Source organism: Cherax quadricarinatus, chromosome 41, assembly GCF_038502225.1.
Source record: "Cherax quadricarinatus isolate ZL_2023a chromosome 41, ASM3850222v1, whole genome shotgun sequence".
Taxonomy (NCBI): domain Eukaryota; kingdom Metazoa; phylum Arthropoda; class Malacostraca; order Decapoda; family Parastacidae; genus Cherax; species Cherax quadricarinatus.
The window spans coordinates 1,452,905-1,477,411 of record NC_091332.1 but is presented as its reverse complement, the minus strand read 5'-3'; the positions used below and the strand labels follow the sequence as shown (position 1 = coordinate 1,477,411).

Here is a 24,507-nt window from a genome sequence, read left to right as displayed (position 1 = left end):
TAAAGGCTCCCCATTTACATTTACCCCTGGCATCCCAAATTTACCTACTACTCCCTTTATAACATTTTTACCCACTTTAGCATTGAAATCCCCAACCACCATTACTCTCACACTTGATTCAAAACTCCCCACGCATTCACTCAACATTTCCCAGAATCTCTCTCTCTCCTCTACACTTCTCTCTTCTCCAGGTGCATACACGCTTACTATAACCCACTTTTCACATCCAATCTTTATTTTACTCCACATAATCCTTGAATTTATACATTTGTAGTCCCTCTTTTCCTGCCATAGCTTATCCTTCAACATTATTGCTACTCCTTCTTTAGCTCTAACTCTATTTGAAACCCCTGACCTAATCCCATTTATTCCTCTCCATTGAAACTCTCCCACCCCCTTCAGCTTTGTTTCACTTAAAGCCAGGACATCCAGCTTCTTCTCATTCATAACATCCACAACCATCTCTTTCTTATCATCTGCACAACATCCACGCACATTCAGACTTCCCACTTTGACAATTTTCTTCTTATTCTTTTTAGTAATCTTTACAGGAAAAGGGGTTACTAGCCCATTGTTCCCGGCATTTTAGTTGACTTTTACAACACGCATGGCTTACGGAGGTAAGATTCTTATTCCACTTTCCCATGGATATAAAAGGAAAAGTAATAAGACCAAGAACTATTAAGATAAAATCAAAGAAAACTCAGATGAGTGTGTATAAATAAATATATATATAAATATATATATATATATATATATATATATATATATATATATATATATATATATATATATATATATATATATATATATATATATATATATATATATATATATATATATATATATATATATGGAGAGAGAGAGAGAGAGAGAGAGAGAGAGAGAGCTCTATGTTTCACAACACAAACTCTCACACTTCTTACTAGCAATATATTTGTTCAACAGAGTGTGGTAACTGCAGATAAGAAATTCCTGAAAGATCTTAGAATTTCTTGGTTGCGAACTCTGCCAAAGTGGTGGTGTTTTCCTGCTGCCTCGGGTGACCTTAAGAGAATGTTAAATATGGCGCTTGCTGCCAAGACGGGAGATCTTGCTGGAGGAGTCTTCTTAGTCCATCCTTGACTGACTCGAAAGAAGGTGGTGGCGGGGAGGGAGAGGGAGAAAGAGAAAGAGAGAGAGAGAGAGAGAGAGAGAGAGAGAGAGAGAGAGAGAGAGAGAGAGAGAGAGAGAGAGAGGCAGAGATACAGAGACAGGAGGATAAAAGAGGGCATGGAAGACCCTCGCGATATTCCCACAACACAAAGATTATAGTCATTATTCCTCTGGTGTTCCCTCAGCAGGAGTACAACACATCGATAATACCAGACGAGTGTCACATTTGCAACAACAGAGGCAGTGCTCTATGTCCCTGATGGGTTTAGCGCTTAGTTTTGATTATAATAATCAGCAGACAAAACCAGACCTACTACTCAATAGAAGACTAAAAAAAAATAAATTTTCTCTATTACAGTATTAAAAAAAATAGATTTACTCGCAAATTTCGTTTTCCGGTGATGTTGTCTGAAGGATTTTACGTAGTTCTTATGTATATATATAGCTGCGTGAGTTATCCCTGAAGGCGGTGTCTTGGCACTAGTGATGGGATCTTGATCCAAGGCTTGCAACCTTCCCCTTTCTCAGATCAAACCTGATTACAGTACTTCCCATTCCCCAGTACCTGTGTGATCATTCCTCAGCACCTGTATGATCATTCCCCAGTACCTGTGTGATCATTCCTCAGCACCCGTATGATCATTCCCCAGTACCTGTGTGATCATTCCCCAGCACCTGTATGATCATTCCCCAGCACCTGTATGATCATTCCCCAGCACCTGTATGATCATTCCCCAGCACCTGTATGATCATTCCCCAGCACCTGTATGATCATTCTCCAGCACCTGTATGATCATTCCTCAGCACCTGTATGATCATTCCCCAGCACCTGTATGATCATTCCCCAGCACCTGCATGATCATTCTCCAGCACCTGTATGATCATTCCCCAGCACCTGCATGATCATTCTCCAGCACCTGTATGATCATTCCTCAGCACCTGTATGATCATTCCCCAGCACCTGTATGATCATTCCCCAGCACCTGTATGATCATTCCCCAGCACCTGTATGATCATTCCCCAGCACCTGTATGATCATTCCCCAGCACCTGTATGATCATTCCCCAGCACCTGTATGATCATTCCCAGCACCTGTATGATCATTCCCCAGCACCTGTATGATCATTCTCCAGCACCTGTATGATCATTCCCCAGCACCTGTATGATCATTCTCCAGCACCTGTATGATCATTCCTCAGCACCTGTATGATCATTCCCCAGCACCTGTATGATCATTCCTCAGCACCTGTATGATCATTCCCCAGCACCTGTATGATAATTCCCCAGCACCTGTATGAGCATTCCCCAGCACCTGTATGATCATTCCCCAGCACCTGTATGATCATTCCCCAGCATCTGTATGATCATTCCCCAGCACCTGTATGATCATTCCCCAGCACCTGTATGATCATTCTCCAGCACCTGTATGATCATTCCCAGCACCTGTATGATCATTCTCCAGCACTTGTATGATCATTCCCCAGCACCTGTATGATCATTCCCCAGCACCTGTATGATCATTCCCCAGCACCTGTGTGATCATTCCCCAGCACCTGTATGATCATTCCCCAGCACCTGTATGATCATTCCCCAGCACCTGTATGATCATTCCCCAGCACCTCTATGATCATTCCCCAGCACCTGTATGATCATTCCCCATCACCTGTATGATCATTCCCCAGCACCTGTATGATCATTCCCCAGCACCTGTATGATCATTCCCCAGCACCTGTATGATCATTCCCCAGCACCTGTATGATCATTCCCGAGGCCCAGTATAACCGGTACGGGCACATTCCATCCTTATAGATATACATGTAATAATAATAATAATAATAATAATAATAATAGTAATAATAATAATAATAATAATAATAATAATAATAATAATAATAATAATAAATTAATTACTGTTAATAATTGTTTATAATAATGTTAATAATAATTGTTAATATTAATAATGTTAATAATAATTGTTAATAATAATAATATTAATAATAATAATATCAATAATAATTGTTAATAATAATACTCAACTAGTATTAAAATTTCGCATAATATTGTCCACAACTTCAAGACATGAAAAATTTCTCCTTCTAGTATCGGCCATAATAGACGGTCATATACCGTGACACCCGCTGTCACACCCGCTGTGACACCTGCTGTGACACCTGCTGTGACACCTGCTGTGACACTGTGACGACTCACCTTGTATCCGGAGTGTTACCACTGCTGTGTGTGCCTGAGGGAGGTATGACTGCCGTGTACGTGAGGTACCAGCGCTTGCTGTGACACTCGAAGTAAGGGTAACTCCACAAACCCAGCGACCCAGGATTCCTCTGTTGTTGTAGCCTGTGTTCCCACGACCTGTTGCTCCTGTCCTCGTACCACGGCTGGCTGATCACGTCTGACAGCTGAATAATGTGACACGTGAAGAATGAGACACTTGTTCAATGTTAGGGAATCTGTATTGTGGAATTGTTTCGCCAGCCAGTGGCTTTCTCAGTCCAGTACAGAGAAGCCTGGAGTCGATGTGTTCAGTCCTTCAGTCTTGATGGGCCGAACACATCGACTACTTGCTGAGGGACTGATTACTTCAAAGTCCTCATCTTTTATCGTTCTTCTCTGTATTGGACTGAAGAAGCCACCAAAACAAAGATTGCACAAATGTCTAATTTTTCAAAATTTCGGTTTTCTAAGTCATTTACATCACAAGTGACCAGTTACAACTAGTAATTATAAATGACTAGTGAAATCGCAATGACAGGATTGTATACAACTCACTAGTTAGTGCTGCATAGTACATCACTTCTCCTTTTCTCTCTGATAGACAATGGTAAAAGTCAACAGAGAATCCTTTAAATAGACAATGGTAAAAAGTCAACAGAGAATCCTTTAAATAGACAATGGTAAAAAGTCAACAGAGAATCCTTTAAATAGACAATGGTAAAAAGTCAACAGGAATCCTTTAAATAGACAATGGTAAAAAGTCAACAGAGAATCCTTTAAATAGACAATGGTAAAAAGTCAACAGGAATCCTTTAAATAGACAATGGTAAAATTCAACAGAGAATTCTTTAAATAAAACGTTTCCCCAAGGCGAAACATTGTTTCCAGTGTCTTTTATTTCCATTAGAGAATATTTTTATTTGTCGCCATTTCTAGACACATTTCCTTCCTGTTCTGCCTCAGATAATTGTCCATTGTTCTATCTTGTGTTCCTCCCTCACTACGTCTCCTCGCTACCCTCTCTCACTGCCTTCCTCTACACCTTTCCCTCACACCCCAGCCTCACACCCCAGCCTCACACCCCAGCCTCACACCCCAGCCTCACACCCCAGCCTTACACCCCAGCCTCACATTCCAGCCTTACACCCCAGCCTTACATCCCAGCCTCACATTCCAGCCTTACACCCCAGCCTTACACCCCAGCCTCACATCCTAGCCTTACACCCCAGCCTTACATCCCAGCCTCACATTCCAGCCTTACACCCCAGCCTCACATCCTAGCCTTACACCCCAGCCTCACATTCCAGCCTTACACCCCAGCCTTACACCCCAGCCTCACATCCCAGCCTTACACCCCAGCCTTACATCCCAGCCTCACATTCCAGCCTTACACCCCAGCCTTACACCCCAGCCTCACATCCTAGCCTTACACCCCAGCCTTACACCCCAGCCTCACATTCCAGCCTTACACCCCAGCCTTACATCCCAGCCTCACATTCCAGCCTTACACCCCAGCCTTACACCCCAGCCTCACATCCTAGCCTCACACCCCAGCCTCACATTCCAGCCTTACACCCCAGCCTTACACCCCAGCCTCACACCCCAGCCTCACATTCCAGCCTTACACCCCAGCCTTACACCCCAGCCTCACATCCCAGCCTTGCACCCCAGCCTCACATTCCAGCCTTACACCCCAGCCTTACACCCCAGCCTCACACCCCAGCCTCACACCCCAGCCTTACACCCCAGCCTCACACCCCAGCCTCACATCCCAGCCTCACACCCCAGCCTAACACCCCAGCCTTCCACCCCAGCCTCACACCCCAGCCTAACACCCCAGCCTCACACCCTAGCCTTACACCCCAGCCTTACATCCCAGCCTCACACCCCAGCCTAACACCCCAGCCTCACACCCTAGCCTCACACCCCAGCCTTACACCCCAGCCTCACACTCCAGTCTCATACTTCTCTCACAATAACAATTCTTCAGCGATCTATCACGATTCAGTGAAACTGGGAAGTATAACTTTTATAGAATGGACTGGCAGTGGTATGAGATACCGACAGGATAACAGGAAGACAAAAATGAAGTTACACAGAATCTTTATTGATAACGTTTTGCCCTCACAGTGAGCTTTATCAAGTCAAAAACAGTAACTGTGACATCTCAAGACCTCTAGAAATACATTTCGGAACACCAGTATGCCAGGAAGACGGACAACGTAAACATCACTTGCGTTGACCTTGTAAATTTCCACTGTCGTTTGATGAACTTGTATAGAACACTATTAACTGCCAAGGAGAATGACACTAGGAAATTCTGAATCAACAGCCATCAATATTTCTAAAAGAATTACGGTTTTTAAAGCTCAACCAAACCTCTAGCTAAGAAACCCCAGCTGTGAACTGTGCAAGCTTATCCTGTGGCTGGGCTTATCCTCTGTGGCTAAGCTTATCTGTTTGTGACTTGATAAGGTCCTCAGCCTGGGCAGCACTTGGTCAATAACATTTCCACGTAACTCCATTCGTGTCTCTGTTATCTTATATTTACTATGAGAAAGGCAGGTAACTAATATATTTGCTATATTATTCATGGTATACACGTATGCAACACTTGGGTATCTTCATTGTCGAAACGGCTAAAGAATTGAACACCTCAATGATAAGTCTTTTTTGCACTGTCTTCAGAATTAAAATCACTTTTATGTTTGCGTTTTGCGTAGGCAAAACGTTTCGGCAATAAAAAAAAGCACTGAAGTGTTGCATATATGTCTTATTCATCTACTTGGGACAGGGTTTTGCTCTGTGTAGCTTCACCGAGTCAGTGGCTTAATAAAAGTCTACTCAGAGCAAAACATTGTCACAATAAAGGCTTGTCAACACCTGTGTCTTCAGACTCTCTTACCTTGGGCTTGGAGACTTCGACTTTAGGTAGAGGGTCAGTGGGCGGATACGTTGATAGTCGACGTTGACTGGAGATGAGATGGAGAGATGGAGCGTCGTGCAGAAGAACCCTGGCCTTACTGATCACCTCGTCTGACTTCAGCAGGTTCTGCATCATCAACTTCAGCAGCTCTGTACGGAAGACTAGGGAGTGTAAGGAGACAGGTGAGCCATCAGGTGCGAGAGACAGGTGAACGTTTAAGTAGAGTAGACGAGACAGTAAACAAGTGAGTCGTCAGATACGATAGATGAAATTAGTAACATTGTTAACAGACAGAAGAGCTGTCAGGTATGTTAGATGAGAGAAGTGAAAGTTTGAATGTAATATTTGCCCCGATAGAAATGTGATTACCTAAAAATAAGTGTATATATACATGTGCATACTCGGCACATGTGCAACATCTGGGTAGCTTTATTCACACACACACACACACACACACAGCTTTATTCAGTAGACGGTTCGCCAACCAGTGGCTTTATCAATATAATACAGAAGACTAAAGAGTTAGACGATGAGGTAATCAATCCCACAGCCTTGGAGCGGGTGCTGACAGGTGAGGTAATCAGTCCCTTAGCCTAGGAGGGGGTGTCGCACAAGTGTCTACACCATTTTGTCAGTATTATTCAGTATTATATAGCACTCATATACTCACATATTACTCACCTGGAAGAGTTAACGGTGAGTGATCTCTTTCTTCTCCCTCACTGAAGAGGCCTCACAGTGTTAAATAATACTATATTCACCTGCCATTTTATCCATGAATATGCACTAAACCCGTTAGGGATGTACACAGCTGTACAACAGGGAAGAGCAGATATAACAAGACCACAGATATAAAATAAAATCATTGGTCTTAACGAAAATTACAGATTTGAAACCAAAGTATACGTCTCCAACCAAAACACTAAACTTAAAAATAACTTACCGTCGTTAAACGCGTCATGAAAATCGTTCCTGAGCTAAACTAACCACAAAAATCACATTACATAAAAAATCATCAGTCACACAAAATCCAAAAGGCTGCCTTCAGACTGCAGTCAACATGACTGCCTTCCCCCTGCAGTAAACATGGCCCTTCCAGACTCTGTCAACATGGCTGCCTTCCAGACCTGTAAAGCAAAGGCTGCCCCCCTCAGTAAACATGGCCCCTTCCCACCAGTGAACGGGCTCCCTTCCAGACTGCAGTAAACTACTGCCCGACTGCTAACGGGTGTTGCTGCAGTCAACAGAGCTGTTTTGGATAATGGTTGAGAAAACATGTTGAAAATTCACATGTGCAACTCTTGGTATCTTTATTGAAAACTTTTCCCCACCGGTGGGGGAAATTTTTATGGGTGGAAACGTGTGAAACCCTCAATAAGATCCCAGGTTGCCATTTTCAAATTTTATCATGACTCCTTCCGACCGTCCCAAGCTGCCTTCCACCCGGTCAACCAGGCTCCTTCCCAGATGCAGTAAACAGGCTGCCCCCTCAGTGAACATAGCTGCCTTCCACCAGTCAACATGGGTCCTTCCCCCTGCAGTAAACCCCAGGCTGCCTTCCATCAGTGAACGGGGGGCTCCCTTCCACCTGCAGTAAACCCGGGGCTCCCTTTCCCACCCAGTGAACAGGCTGCCTTCCCCCTGCAGTGCGGGCCCTTTCCCCACCTGCAGTAAACAGGCTGCCTTCCACACTGCAGTAAACGAGCTCCTTCCCCCTGCAGTAAACCCCGGGCTGCCTTCCTGCAGTAAAGCGGCTGCCTTCCACCTGCAGTGAAATGAGCCCTTCCCCCCGCGTCAACATGGCTCCTTCCCCCTGCAGTAAACCCGGGGCTGCCTTCCACACTCAGTCAACGGGCCCCTTTCCCACACTGCAGTCAACATGAGCTGCCTTCCACACTGCAGTAAACATGGGCTCCCTTTCCCACACTGCGTAACGGGCCCTTCCCACACTGCAGTCAACGAGCTCCCTTTCCCACCTGCAGTAAACATGAGCTGCCTTCCCACTGCAGTGAACTGGGCTCCTTCCACACTCAGTGAACGGGCTCCCTTTCCCCCTGCGTGAACGGGCTCCCTTTCCCCACACTGCAGTGAACGGGCGCCTTCCACCTCGGTAAAACGACCCTTTCCCCCGCAGTGAACAGGCTGCCTTCCCACTGCAGTAAACATGAGCTCCCTTTCCCAAGATCCGGCTCCCTTTCCCACACTGCAGTGAACTGGGCCCTTCCCCCGCAGTAAACCCCAGGCTGCCTTCCACACCAGTAAACCCGGGGCTGCCTTCCACTGCAGTGAACCCCGGGGCCCCTTTCCCCCTGCAGTAAACTGACTGCCTTCACACTGCGTGAACGGCTGCCCCCCACTGCAGTGAACGGGGCTCCCTTTCCCCCTGCACCAACGAGCTGCCTTCCACACTGCAGTAAACAGGCTCCCTTTCCCCCTGCGTCAACGGGCTCCTTCCCCGCAGTCCTGGCCTTCCCCCTGCGTGAACGGGGCTCCCTTTCCCCCTGCAATGAACATGAGCTGCCTTCCCCCGAGTAACGGGCTGCCTTCCACACGGTGGAAGGCTGCCTTCCACACTGCAGTCAACATGGCTGCCTTCCCCCAGAAAACATGGTTTCCACCTACGGGAACAGGGGCTGCCCCACACCAACCACTATATTAAAATCACTTTAAAACTCTTTGAAAAAGTTAAAATTATTTTATAAAATTATATATATATATATATATATATATATATATATATATATATATATATATATATATATATATATATATATATATATATTTTTTTTCTTTGATTTTCAATATAACTTTGTTTCCTTACTCTAAAACAGTAAAAAAATGTGTGTGTGTGTGTGGTGTGTGTGTGTGTGTGTGTGTGTGTGTGTGTGTGTGTTTTGTGTCTGTGTCTGTGTGTGTGTGGGGTGTGTGTTTGTGTGTGTGTTTAGTGTGTTTTTTGCCACGAATTTTGGTGCTACGGGAGGGCCAGACACCAGGCACTGCCCCCATGGTGGTCCCGTGTTAAACGACAACCTCACCCTTCCCCAATTGGTGAGTGCCATTCCCCCCAGCAGTCCCAAACCACCCACAGCATAAAAACAGCAGTAATTTTTTTGGGGGTTTTGGTGGTGTGTTTTGTTTTTGGTGTGTGTGTTTGTTTGTGTACTCCAAATTTTTACTCACCTAATTGTAGTTGCAGAGTCGAGACTCCCCCTGGCCCCCTTCTTCACTGACTCTACTTCCCCCCTCCCCTTGCTTTTGGGCTATATCCCTCGTCTTAAAATGTTGGTTCCTCCCCCATCCTCCTTCCCAGGCTTTCCCCTTTCCCTAACAACTCTGTGGCTGAAGAAATACTTTAACATCCCTTTTCTTTTTGAATCTTAACTTCCAGTTGTGACCCCTTTTTTTCTGTCCCCCCATCTCTGGAACCCCTTCTCTGTAAATTATCTATTCCACAAAATTTTTTTGTTTTTTATCTGCCCCCTGACCCTCCTGTCCTCCAGCTCGTGCGTTTTGTGTGTGTGTGTGTGTGTGTGTGTGTGTGTGTGTGTTTTTGTGTTTTGGTTTTTGGGTGTGGTTGGGGTGGGGGGGGGGGCCCACTCTAAAATGTATTTTCCCCGAAAACTGTTTTCCCCCAAAAGTTAGCAGATTTTTTCCACCCCTGAGTTATCAAGTGGCGCTTCTCTGATTGGCGGGAGGAGAACAGACCTCAGGGATGCCCCTGAGACGGGGTGACAGTGTTTGAAACCCTTGTGGGGGTTGAAGAAATCTTTTTTTCCTGAAGGACGGTTCGCACTGGGAGGGGCTGTCCTGCGCCCTCCTCCCCCCCCCTTCCTTTGGGGACGTCCAAGTGGGTAAGACTCATTGTTTCCCCGAGATCTTCTTAGGATAAACCAAACAACTGTGGTGGGGGTGTAATTTAAAACCCCCCCCTGTCAAGTTGGTTCCTAGTTTTGAGGCGTTTGGGGGGACCACCAAACAATAACGTCAAAAAAAACAGGCGAAAAATTTTTCTTGTGTAGGCTGCTACGCCCCCCCAACCTGCGGGTCTCCTCGGATTTTGTTCCTCTAGTTCTCTTTAAAAAAAATTTTCCCTAGTTTGTCTTATATACGACGGGTTGCGCTATTCGCGATGAATTTTATATACCAATAATTCAATAGTCCTTATTGGTTGAAGGGTTTGGCCCTGCCCTTTATCAAAGATTTATTTTTACCTAAATTGGAAAGATTTGGATTTCCTTTACTAAACGACAAGCAAATGCAAAAAGTAATTATGGAAAATAGATTATATGGAAAAATAAAAATTAGGGCTGCCCCTTTGCCAAAAATTTCCCAAAATTCCCAAAACAATTAGTAGTCAAATTTCTGGGGTAACCCACTAATTGTACACTTCCCCTTAAAAAAAGATCTTCTACTTATCAATTAACACAACCGGAAAAAGATCCTTCAGTAGTAAAGTCAAAAATTTCATTATCTCCCCCGGGAGTTTCCTTGATGCTGGTGGGGCTCTTGATCTATGAATTGGTTTGTGCCCCGTTCCCTCAATTGACCCTGGTTGCCTTCCACTCCCCAAAAGGCGCTGTTCCCCTGGGTTTGCGCTCCCCATGATAAAATAATCATTCCAATTTATACCTCATATTCTTTTGTAACATAATTTAATCGACACTGCACATGTTGCCATACTGTGTACATGTTCCCCAACTAGACATGTACATTTTCCATACTGTCCCCTGTACATGTTGCCATCTTACACTGTCATGTTGCCATCTTCCTCTGTACTTTGCCATATGTAATGCATTTCCTTTTGCCTGTACAGGGCCATCTGTACCTGTACATTTTCCTATGTACCTGTTGTTCCATGTGTCACTGTACATGTTCCCAAACTTCCCTGCATGTTGCCATACTTTTTATTTTGTTGCCATGCTAGTACCTCATCAGGGGGCCCTTGGGGTCAAGCTTACCTTCGGTTTTGTCGTGGGGTAGGACCCTCCCCCGGGAGTCAGCCTTCTGGCGGGCAGAGTCGAACCGTGGCACCTGCAGCGGGCCTGGACAAACCCTTTTGGAATCCAAAAACAACAGGTCAGGCAGGTCAGTGGGGGTCTTGGAAAAAGAGATGTTTCCTGAAAAGAAACCTGCAGGATCGGCCCTTAAATTAATAAAGGGCGTGTATTTCCCAATCTCTCTATTTCTCTCTCTCTTTACACACACACACACACACACACACACACACACACAACACACACACACACACACACACACCCCAACCACACACACACCCCCAAACACCCAAAAATAGGCACACAAGTGGACAATCGGGACCCTGTAATTAAAATGGAATTTGGACACGCCCGCTCATCTCCGGAACTCACCCCTTCCCATCCCATTTCTCCATTTTACAGTCTCTTTTATTTTTTAAACCCTATCTTTCTTTCAATTTCCTTCTCTCTTCTTTTTTCTCAATTTTTTACCTCCTGTGTGTGTGTGTGTGTGTGTGTGTGTGTGTGTGTGTGTGTATCCACCAGGGGGGGTGACCCGGAAAAAAAAATTTATATCATCATTACTCCATCACTGTCTTGCCAGGGGTTTTACGAAAAAATAAAGTTTTAAATCCATAGTGATCATCTTGAAAGCTGGTCGAACCGCTCCCTCGGATAAAAGAATGTTCCGAAAACATGGCCAGGAAGGTTAGGCAGTGGATCGGCCACGGACACTAAACTCTCTGGTTGAAGGCTTCAGATAAAACTGATCGCGTAAGCTAAACGTGTTTCAGTTTTTGGAAACATGACCCCCTATCACAAAACCCCACCTTCTCTACCTCAATCTAGCGCCTGTTTTTTTAAATAATAATAATAATAATAATAATAATAATAATAATAATATGTAATAATAATAATAATAAAAATTAAAATAATAAAAATTATAAAAAAAAAAAAGCCAGGCACATAGCAGCTCTACGTCACACCCCTCCAAGGACCGGGGCTTAAATTTTAAAGAAACAGAAACGTAAATCTCTCTCCAGAGGAAGGAGCGGAACCCAATAAACCAACAAATGTATTAATAAAATTTATTTGATTTCAGAATTTAGAGAGATGTTCTCTTTTTAGAAAAGAAATTGGTAACTTCCCTTTTAACCTCAGAAAAACCTTTTGATCGGCTTCAAATTTTTTCCCTAATGTATTTAAATTAAAGGTCATTTTTTTGGACTTAAAAAGGGCTAAATATGCAGCTGGTGCACCATCCCCCCCACCTGTGTGGGCTCACCTCAGCTGGTGCACCATCACCCCCCCTTGTGGGTTCAGCTATGCGCGGTGCACCATCACCCCCCTGAGAAAGGCTCGCCATGCAGTGGTGCCCATCCCCACCTGTAAAAGGCTCAGCCATGCAGATGGTGCCCAGGTTGCCAGTGGTCAGCTGGGACGCCTCCTTAAAACTCTCCCCTTCATGTCGACGGTGTCCTGCGGAACAAACACGATCACTTTCTCTTCCCAGTTCATGACAATATGTGACAACATTCACAACTAACACACAATTCTGACAACGTTCAAACTAACCACAATATCGTGACTTACGTTACATAACCCAATATCTGATTAACAGTTCAAAACAACACACAATATCGTGACAAGGGTTCCCCCAGCTAACCCCCAAAATATCGTGACAACGTTAAAACAAACCCCAAATGGGACTTAACTTCTACTAACCCACACAATATCGTGCTTAACGTTCCAACTCCCAATATCGTGACTTAACAGTTCAAAACAACACAAATATCGTGACTTAACAGTTCACAACTTCCCAAAAATATCTGCTTAACAGTTCCCAAAACCCCACAATATCGTGACTTAAATTCAATAACCCCTATCGTGCAACAGTTCACACTAACACAAATATCGTGACAACAGTTCACAACTAACACAATATCTGATTAACAGTTCACAACTAACCACAATATCGTGACTTAACGTTCCCCTTTTTTAAAAACCAAAATACTGAAACTTTCCCCAACTAACAACCACAATATCGTGACAACGTTCCCTTTTTTAAACAATATCTGACAACGTTCACAACTAACACTATCGGAAACCCATTCCAACAAACAAATATCGTGATTAAACGTTCACAACTAACACCTTTGACAACGTTCAAAAAAAAGGTTTTAACTTTTACAATACGTGACAACAGTTCTAACTAACACACAATATCGACAACGTTAAAACAACACAAAAAAAACCCTTTTAAAAAAAAAAAGGGTTTACAACTAACAAAAATTCGTGACTTAACGGTTCAAAACTAACAAAATACGTGACAACGTTAAACAACCCTAACAACACAAAAACCGTGACTTAAAGTTCCCCCTAATTTTTTACAATACGTGACAACGTTCAAAATAACACACAATACAGCTTTTAACATTCACAACCAACACACAATCGTGACAACGTTAAACTCCACTCCGTGACAACGTTCACAAAACAAAATCAGTAACAACAGTTCCAATTCAATACCGTGACTTAACGTTACAACTAACCACAATCGTAACTTACGCAAAACTAACAAAAATCGTAACCCCAACGTTCACAACTAACACATAATTGAAAACAGTTCAAACTCCCAATCTTTACAACGGTTCAAACTCACAATACAGAACAACGTTCCCTAACAAATCGTTTTTTAACATTCCCAAACTAACACAAATGTAAAACAGTTCACCTCCAAAATACAGTTTTAACAGTTCAAAACTAACCCCAAATACAAAGTTCGTTCAAATAACAAAGAAAGTTAACAGTTCACAACTCCAAAAATACAGTAAAACATTCCTCCACAATACAGTGATTTAAAATTCCAACAAACCCACAAATCGTATTACGTTCAAAACAAACCCAAAATTCGTGAAACTTTCCCCAACTAACACACAATATCGTGACAACGTTCTCTCACAAAATTGACAACGTTCCCTCCCAAATATCGTGACAACGTTAAAACCTCCAAATATCGTGACAACAGTTCACACCTTTTTTTTCGTGACAACTTTCCCCTTAACACACAATATCGTGAAACGGTTCCCAACCCCAAAATATGGGACAACAGTTCCTAACACACAATATCGTGACCGTTCACAACTAACACAATATCTGAAACAGTTCAACTCCCAATTCTGACAACTTTTACAACAAACACAATATCTGACAACGGTTCGCCCCAAAATCCGTGACAACGGTTCAAACTCCAACAATATGTGACAACGTTCCAACAACAATCCGTACAACATTTCCCCAAACAACACACAATCCGTGACTTAACGGTTCAAAACAAAATACGTGCAACGGTTCACCTCACACAATACCGTGATTTAAAATTTTCCCAAACTAACAAAATACAGTGACTTAACAGTTCAAAACTAACACAAATACTTTTAAACGGTTCCAACTAAAAAATAATGACTTAACGTTCAAACTCCCAATCCGGCTTGTTCAAACAAACACACAATCAGTAACAACAGTTAAAAACTAACACACAATACCGTGACAACTTTCCCCAAAATAACACACAATCGTAACTTGTTCACAACTAAAAAACCAAACCCCGGAAACCCAACATTTTTCCCTAACAAAATTTAAGTAATTTAACATTTCCCAACAACACACAAATATTTACAACAGTTAAAACCTAACACACAATCAGAAACAACGTTCCCTAACACACAATCAGTTCAACGTTCTAATAAACACAATACAGTAATTAACATTTCCCCTTTCCAAAACAGTAATTTGGGTTCCCCTCCCTTTACAGTAATTAACGTTCCACCCTCAGTAATTTAAACAGTTCAAACAAAACCACAATAAAAAATTAACAGTTCACAACTCCCAACTACAGTAAAAACAGTTCACAACAAACCAAAATACAGTACAACGGTTCCAAACTAACACCCTTTTACATTTCTTAACGGTTCAAAACTAAACCACAATCAGTTGTTTTGTTCCCCTTCAAACACAAATCAGTGACAACATTTCCCAAACTAACAAAAAATCATTTTTAAACATTTCCCAACTAACACACAATACAGTGCTTAAGTTAAAACCTAACACAATACAGTTTTAACAGTTCCCAAAAAAAAATAGTGACAACGTTCAACTCCCTAATTTAACGTTCAAAACAAACCCCAAAATATCTGACATTCTTAAACAGTTTTCTTAAATAAACCAAAACTTTGGGAGCAGATTGTATAATGAATGGTGACGGGTTTCAGTTTTTAAGTGCTTGTGTCTGGGAAAAAATATCATAGTTTTTTTGAGCGCCCTCGTGAAAACAAATATTAATGGATTAAATAAAAAATGGTTTGATGGTTAATTTTTGGCGGGATTATAACCTCAAAGTTTTTTTTAATGGGATTTAAAAAAAGTGTATGCAGTGTGGGGTTTGGGGTAAAAGGTTGAGGTAGTGATTGGGGTGATGTAGTGTAGTGTAGTGGTGAGTGAGTGTAGTGTGGTAGTGTGGTGTAGTGAGTGAGTGTAATGTAGTGTGTGTATGTATTAGTGTAGTGTAGTGTAGTGTAGTGTGGTGTAGCAGTGTAGTGTAGTGTAGTGTAGTGTGGTGTAGTAGTGTAGTGTAGTGTAGTGTAGTGTAGTGTAGTGTAGTGTAGTGTAGTGTAGTGTAGTGTGGTGTAGTGTAGTGTAGTGTAGTGTAGTGTAGTGTAGTGTAGTGTAGTGTAGTATAGTGTAGTATAGTGTAATGTAGTGTAGTGTAGTGTAGTGTAGTGTAGTGTAGTGTAGTGTAGTGTAGTGTAGTGTAGTGTAGTGTAGTGTGGTGTAGTGTAGTGTAGTGTAGTGTGGTGTAGTGTAGTGTAGTGTAGTGTAGTGTAGTGTAGTTTAGTGTAGTGTAGTGCAGTGTAGTGTAGTGTACTGTAGTGTAGTGTATTGTATTGTATTGTATTGTATTGTAGTGTAGTGTAGTGTGGTGTAGTGTAGTGTAGTGCAGTGCAGTGTAGTTTAGTGTAGTGTAGTGCAGTGTAGTGTAGTGTACTGTAGTGTAGTGTATTGTATTGTATTGTAGTGTAGTGTAGTGTAGTGTAGTGTAGTGTAGTGTAGTGTAGTGTAGTGTAGTGTAGTGTAGTGTAGTGTAGTGTAGTGTAGTGTACTGTAGTGTAGTGTATTGTAGTGTAGTGTAGTGTAGTGTAGTGTAGTGTAGTGTAGTGTATTGTATTGTATTGTATTGTATTGTATTGTAGTGTAGTGTAGTGTAGTGTAGTGTAGTGTATTGTATTGTAGTGTAGTGTAGTGTAGTGTAGTGTAGTGTAGTGTATTGTATTGTAGTGTAGTGTAGTGTAGTGTAGTGTATTGTATTGTAGTGTAGTGTAGTGTAGTGTAGCGTAGTGTAGTGTAGTGTAGTGTAGAGTAGTGTAGCGTAGTGTAGTGTATTGTATTGTAGTGTATTGTAGTGTAGTGTAGTGTATTGTAGTGTAGTGTAGTGTATTGTAGTGTAGTGTAGTGTAGTGTAGTGTAGTGTAGTGTATTGTATTGTAGTGTAGTGTAGTGTAGTGTAGTGTAGTGTAGTGTAGTGTAGTGTAGTGTAGTGTAGTGTAGTGTAGTGTAGTGTAGTGCAGTTAATTGGTTGTATATACGTCAGGATGATATACTTAAGTTCAGGTTAGGTTAAGTTATGTTAGGTTAGGTTAGGTTCGCCAAGAAACAGGACAAGCGTTTCCTGACGCGGGTCTTAGTAATATGATGACCAGCAGCTGGAGCTTTCTATTACCTGACCGAGGCCTTCCGCTGGCTTACCACTCCACCCCTTTAAATATTAAGGTTATGATTATAACCCTTTCTTAAGAACAAGTATGATTCCTGTCTGTAAGTCTAACATTGTCAGTTCCAGCGGTCGTCACCTCCCTCCAGGGTCGGTTCCAGGGGTCGTCACCCCCTCCGGGATCGGTTCCAGGGATCGTCCCCCCCCCCGCTTTCGCGGTCTGGTTCTAGACCAGGACCAGTAACAATTCCAGAGATCCTTTTAGTGAGATACACACTATCTCTCTCTCTCTCTCTCTCTCTCTCTCTCTCTCTCTCTCTCTCTCTCTCTCTCAGAGAGAGAGAGAGAGAGAGAGAGAGAGAGCGTCACCGGCAGGCCCAGATAGTGATACTTAAGATGCCTCACAGGAAATTAGAGAAAGATAAACTCTTCCCGAGTTATCTCAGAGATGCTGAAGGTAGCACCACCAGCAGGCAGCTGATGGTAGCACCACCTGCAAGCAGCTGAAGGTAGCACTACCAGCAGGCTGCTGAAGGTAGCATCACCAGCAGACTGCTGAAGGTAGCATCACCAGCAGACTGCTGAAGGTAGCATCACCAGCAGACTGCTGAAGGTAGCATCACCAGCAGACTGCTGAAGGTAGCATCACCAGCAGGCAGCTGATGGTAGCACCACCTGCAAGCAGCTGAAGGTAGCACTACCAGCAGGCTGCTGAAGGTAGCATCACCAGCAGACTGCTGAAGGTAGCACCACCAACAGGCAGCTGATGGTAGCACCACCAACAGGCAGCTGATGGTAGCACCACCAACAGGCAGCTGGTAGTACTTCTCTCAGAGTGGAGTGAGTAGACCAGGAGCTAGACAACAGGTCTAGGATGGGTGACACAGACCGTGGAGGTAGACCAGAAGGTAGAATTAGCCCTCAGGTAGAAGCAACTAGAGTCCTGGGATACAAAGCTGTTACTAGCATCCCAATATTACCCGCATTTCCTGGGATCAAGAGCCCATCACCAGCATCAAGATACCTCATCTTCACTTGCAGTACATAACTCATGAAATCATAATAACATGACTGCAACAAATGACAAGAGAGAAAGGTGTTCGATCCCATGGCTTCGATACCCGCCCCTACTGTGATTTGATTTACAATATATAATTAACTTGGCGGGACGTGACAGGTTCGCTGTTGAACACCAAAATAGGAGCCGCCAATAGACAATTACAGGCAGTGTGGAGGAGGAAGGAAGAAATAAGACAAGATATAGAAAAGGAAATGTGTTCCACACTTGTCTCCCAAACTTGCCAGACGCCATCACCAAATTTCTCCACCAACTTAAAAATGGAAAGATTTCATCAGGGCGCGTGATGGGACCCTCCCTCCTACCCCTTCCCACTCCCATTCCTCTCCTCCCTATTTCCCCTCCCCTTTCCCCTGCCCTCATCTCTCCCTTACCCCTTTCTCTTCCCCTCCTAAACTCTCTCATGTATCTTACCCAACCTTCCCACCCAACCTTCCCACCCCACCTCTCCACCCCACCTCTCCACCCCACCTCTCCACCCCACCTCTCCACCCACTTCTCCACCTCACCTCTCAGCCCACCTCTCTACCCCACTTCTCAGCCCATCTCCTCACCCCCAAGTCTCAGCCAAGTTCTCCATCTCCTTTCTCAGCCCACCTCCAGAGTCCACCTCCAGAGCCCACCTCCAGAACCCACCTCCAGAACCCACCTCCAGAACCCACCTCCAGAACCCACCTCCAGAACCCACCTCCAGTACCCACCTCCAGTACCCACCTCCAGAACCCACCTCCAGAGCCCACCTCCAGAACCCACCTCCAGAACCCACCTCCAGAACCCACCTCCAGAACCCACCTCCAGAACCCACCTCCAGTACCCACCTTTCCATCCCATCTCGCGTCTTTACCTCTCCAACAACAATGGAGACATGTTGGTGATCCTCTTCCTCTCTCTTCTTCCATTACAAACACATTGTCATTCCCTCATCCCTAGAGCCCCCCATTTTCCCCTACCTCCTCTCTCCACTCCCTCCCCCTCTCTCTTTATCACCCCACATACCCTCTCCCTTTCTCCCTCATTCCTCTCTCTCTCTTCCTTCCTACTTCGGCCTTCCCACCTCTCCCTTTCTCAACACACAAGACCAAAGACTCATATTTTTTCCCACTACCTTCGTCCCTCATCACGCCATCAATTTACGTGTAAAACACCTCCTGCCTCAACACCCCCCGAGACCCACTTCAATTCAGATACTGATATATGTATTTCTTATTTTGATTCTTGTTCTCTGAGTGGCAGCGACAGGTAACCAGGACCTTCACTCGCTTTTGTTTGTCTCAGTATTGCCTCTTCCACTACTTCTCCATTTCCTTCTTTCTTCCTCTGTTTCCCATCCCTGTCCTCTGTCTTATATATATATATATATATATATATATATATATATATATATATATATATATATATATATATATATATATATATATATATATATATATACATATATATATATATATATATATATATATATATATATATATATATATATATATATATATATATATATATATATATATACATATATATATATACTGGCTCCCTCACCTTCGTGTGTTAGTGTGACTAGTTAATGGACCAAGTCGGACCGAAACCTCGTCATAAGTTTCTCTCTCTCCTGCGTAAGGATTATTTGTGTACAGAAACACAAAGTTCTTCTTGAGAATCTCTGTTACATACTCACATTAGGATCTTGAAGACTGGAACGTGGTGCTGGACAATGGAACTTGAACACCGCAACGTGATATTGAACAATGAAACTTGAAATAGCGGAACGTGATACGGAACAATAAAAGTTGAACACAGAAACGTGATACGGAACAACACTACAAGCTTCTAGCATCTCATAAATGCTTTAAGAGCATAACTGAATTTGACAAAAAGAATTATTTGAAATGAATTGGGAACAAAAATATGCAGTGTGAAGAGTTCTTCCTTCCTGGGAAGCTTTCATGAAAGGCTGGTGAGAAGGAAAATGTGAAATGAAAAGGTGTTTACCGAGAATGTTGTCTGCAAGAAGAATTTGATTATAAAGACCAAGAGGGGTATTACTTGAGGTGGATGGTGGGTAGGTTGACACTGTTGATGACGCTACACCGGCGGTTGATGACACAAACCCCTGACCACCGACTAGTTGGCTACAAGAAGTTCTCACAACCAACCGGTTGACTACATAAGCTCTGACCACCAACTGGTTGGCTACAAGAAGCTCTTACTACCAACCGGTTGACTACAAGAACCTCTCACCACCAACCGGTTGACTACAACAAGCTTTCACTACCAACCGGTTGGTGATAGCAAATACGATTTTTTCCAGTCTTGATATTGTGATTTTTTTTTTATTCCTTGCCATAAGCTCTCAAGCTTCCATAGCAAATGCGATGGAAAATAGCTCATAGACAATTGAACAGCGATTACTGTGAATGCGTAGTTCAGTTTTGGAATTGCTTTTTCAGTCGCATTTACGTTAATATGCGATAAATAGAGAAGCATTGTAGGAGAAGTGACCGTATTGACATTAACGCTGAAGGGAGAGCTCTAGACTCGAAAGAGTCACACAGCGCCCACAGTCGATGTCATCACGATGTTCTTGACTATACTGAGTGGGTCTAGAAGGGTCCCAGACCAGAGGAGACCTGCAGCAGATATTACAGCGATCTAGCGATAGGATTATGCACAAATTGCCCACACGCAGGAGAGTGGAGCTCACGACGACGTTTCGGTCCGACTTGGACCATTTACAAAGCCACGGTATTGTGCCTTCCTGTTCTATAACAAGTCGGAGGACAAAAAGGCAAGTACCGTGACTGGAACAACAGACAAATAACCCGCACATAGAAGACAAACGTATAATATTTCGTTACGACTTGTGGGTTATTGTGTATTAAGAAACTGAAATATAAATGTGACACAAAGAATACTTGAAGTGCTGCCTTACCATTTGCTGCGAGGTGGTCACCGCCCGCGCCTGCAGCTGCGAGGTGGTCACCGCCCGCACCCGCAGTGGGCGGTGGGTCACTCCACCCACCAGGACCACCACAATGACCACCCACACGATGCCACGCCCACACAACAACATTCTTCACGCTCATTGGTCCTGCACGAGAGAAAACACACCTATAAGAAGCAGTAGTAATGCAAAATTGAGCTCAATTGTACAATAAAATAATAATAATATATATATATATATATATATATATATATATATATATATATATATATATATATATATATATATATATATATATATATATATATATATATATATATATATATATATATATATATATATATATATATATATATATATATATATATATATATATATATATATATATATATATATATATATATATATATATATATATATATAATTTCGGTTCTCAGTCTGTGATACCCATTGTACAACACATGCCGAGTCTGACCCACTTAAATTAATTGGGTGGTTGATGTCGTTAAGGTTACAACCACTGTAATGATGTGCAAGTTAAACCCTTGTTGCTCTCCAACCAGAGTTATGGCCATGAAAATTAGAGGCGGAGGGACACCATGTAGCAGTGACTGAGGGACACCATGTAGCAGTGACTGAGGGACACCATGTAGCAGTGACTGAGGGACACCACGTAGCAGTGACTGAGGGACACCATGTAGCAGTGACTGAGGGACACCACGTAGCAGTGACTGAGGGACACCATGTAGCAGTGACTGAGGGACACCACGTAGCAGTGACTGAGGGACACCACGTAGCAGTGACTGAGGGACACCACGTAGCAGTGACTGAGGGACACCACGTAGCAGTGACTGAGGGACACCATGTAGCAGTGACTGAGGGACACCATGTAGCAGTGACTGAGGGACACCATGTAGCAGTGACTGAGGGACACCACGTAGCAGTGACTGAGGGACACCACGTAGCAGTGACTGAGGGACACCATGTAGCAGTGACTGAGGGACACCATGTAGCAGTGACTGAGGGACACCATGTAGCAGTGACTGAGGGACACCACGTAGCAGTGACTGAGGGACACCACGTAGCAGTGACTGAGGGACACCACGTAGCAGTGACTGAGGGACACCATGTAGCAGTGACTGAGGGACCCCATGTAGCAGTGACTGAGGGACACCATGTAGCAGTGACTGAGGGACACCACGTAGCAGTGACTGAGGGACACCATGTAGCAGTGACTGAGGGACACCATGTAGCAGTGACTGAGGGACACCACGTAGCAGTGACTGAGGGACACCACGTAGCAGTGACTGAGGGACACCATGTAGCAGTGACTGAGGGACACCATGTAGCAGTGACTGAGGGATACCACGTAGCAGTGACTGAGGGACACCACGTAGCAGTGACTGAGGGACACCATGTAGCAGTCACTGAGGGACACCATGTAGCAGTGACTGAGGGACACCACGTAGCAGTGACTGAGGGACACCATGTAGCAGTCACTGAGGGACACCATGTAGCAGTGACTGAGGGACACCACGTAGCAGTGACTGAGGGACACCATGTAGCAGTGACTGAGGGACACCACGTAGCAGTGACTGAGGGACACCACGTAGCAGTGACTGAGGGACACCATGTAGCAGTGACTGAGGGACACCACGTAGCAGTGACTGAGGGACACCACGTAGCAGTGACTGAGGGACACCATGTAGCAGTCACTGAGGGACACCATGTAGCAGTGACTGAGGGACACCATGTAGCAGTCACTGAGGGACACCATGTAGCAGTGACTGAGGGACACCACGTAGCAGTGACTGAGGGACACCATCTAGCAGTGACTGAGGGACACCATGTATCAGTGACTGAGGGACACCATGTAGCAGTGACTGAGGGACACCATGTAGCAGTGACTGAGGGACACCATGTAGCAGTGACTGAGGGATATCATGTAGCAGTGACTGAGGGACACAATGTATCAGTGACTGAGGGACACCATGTAGCAGTGACTGAGGGACACCATGTAGCAGTGACTGAGGGACACCATGTAGCAGTAACTGAGGGACGCCTTGCAACAGTAGCTGAGGGACGCCCTGTAACAGTGGTTGAGGGACGCCCTGGAGCAGTGGCTTATGGACGCCCTGTAGGAGCGGTTGAGGGACGCCCTGTAAAAGTTGTTGAGAGACGCCCTGTAGCAGTGGCTGATGGACGCCCTGTAGGAGTGGTTGAGGGACTCCCTGTAGCAGTGGCTGGGGGACGCCCTGTAGCAGTGACTGAGGGACACCTTGTAGCAGTGGCTGAGGGACGCCCTGTAGCAGTGGCTGATGGACGCCCTGTAGTAGTGATTGAGAGACGCCTTGTAGCAGTGACTGAGGGACGCCCTGTAGCAGTGGCTGAGGGACCCCCTGTAACAGTGACTGAGGGACGCCTTGCAACAGTAGCTGAGGGACGCCCTGTAGCAGTGGCTGAGGGACGCCCTGTAGCAGTGGCTGATAGATGCCCTGTAGCAGTGGCTGAGGGACGCCCTGTGGCAGTGGCTGAGGGACGCTCTGTAGCAGTGACTGAAGGACGCCTTGTAGCAGTGACTGAGGGACGCCCTGTAGCAGTGGCTGAGGGACGCCCTGTAGCAGTGGCTGAGGGACGCCCTGTAGCAGTGACTGAGGGACGCCTTGTAGCAGTGACTGAGGGACGCCCTGTAGCAGTGACTGAGGGACGCCCTGTAACAGTGGCTGGGGGACGCCCTGTAGCAGTGACTGAGGGACGCCCTGTAGCAGTGACTGAGGGACGCCCTGTAGTAGTAGCTGAGGGACTCCCTGTTACAGTGGCTGAGGGACGTCTTGCAACAGTGGCTGAGGGACGCCTTGCAACAGTGGCTGAGGGACGCCCTGTAGCAGTGACTGAAGGACGCCTTGTAGCAGTGACTGAGGGACGCCCTGTAGCAGTGGCTGAGGGACGCCCTGTAGCAGTGACTGAGGGACGCCCTGTAGCAGGGGCTGAGCGACGCCCTGTAGCAGTGGCTGAGGGACGCCCTGTAGCAGTGACTGAGGGACGCCTTGTAGCAGTGACTGAGGGACGCCCTGTAGCAGTGACTGAGGGACGCCCTGTAGTAGTGGCTGAGGGACGCCTTGCAACAGTGGCTGAGGGACGCCTTGCAACAGTGGTTGAGGGACGCCTTGCAACAGTGGCTGAGGGACGCCTTGCAACAGTGGCTGAGGAACGCCTTGCAACAGTGGCTGAAGGACGCCTTGCAACAGTGGCTGAGGGACGCCTTGCAACAGTGGCTGAGGGACGCCCTGTAGCAGTGGCTGAGGGACGCCCTGTAGCAGTGGCTGAGGGACGCCCTGTAGCATAGGTTACAATATGAGAGACTGAGGGAGAGTGAGAGAGATAACTTAGCCACACAGAGACAAAGAACGACTATCTCTCTCTCTCTCTGTTTCTCTCTGT

At 44.7% G+C, this 24,507-nt stretch overlaps 1 protein-coding gene and 1 long non-coding RNA gene across 2 annotated transcripts in view; both read right to left on the bottom strand.

Moving 5' to 3' along the window:
- Window positions 1-6,467, bottom strand: part of LOC128695770 (probable G-protein coupled receptor CG31760) — a 47,299-nt gene extending 40,832 nt beyond the window's left edge. Inside the window, exons 1-2 of the mRNA XM_070092883.1 lie at window positions 6,290-6,467; window positions 3,364-3,569 (exon numbers count right to left, since the gene is read on the bottom strand). Coding sequence (XP_069948984.1) covers window positions 3,364-3,569; window positions 6,290-6,445 — 362 coding nt within the window. The 5' untranslated portion in view covers window positions 6,446-6,467. The remainder of the gene's footprint in view (window positions 1-3,363; window positions 3,570-6,289) is intronic.
- A 6,208-nt stretch (window positions 6,468-12,675) lies between these two features.
- Window positions 12,676-24,507, bottom strand: part of LOC138853820 (uncharacterized) — a 137,108-nt gene continuing 125,276 nt past the window's right edge. Inside the window, exons 3-4 of the long non-coding RNA XR_011393026.1 lie at window positions 21,055-21,213; window positions 12,676-12,762 (exon numbers count right to left, since the gene is read on the bottom strand). This is a non-coding gene — a long non-coding RNA (uncharacterized lncRNA). The remainder of the gene's footprint in view (window positions 12,763-21,054; window positions 21,214-24,507) is intronic.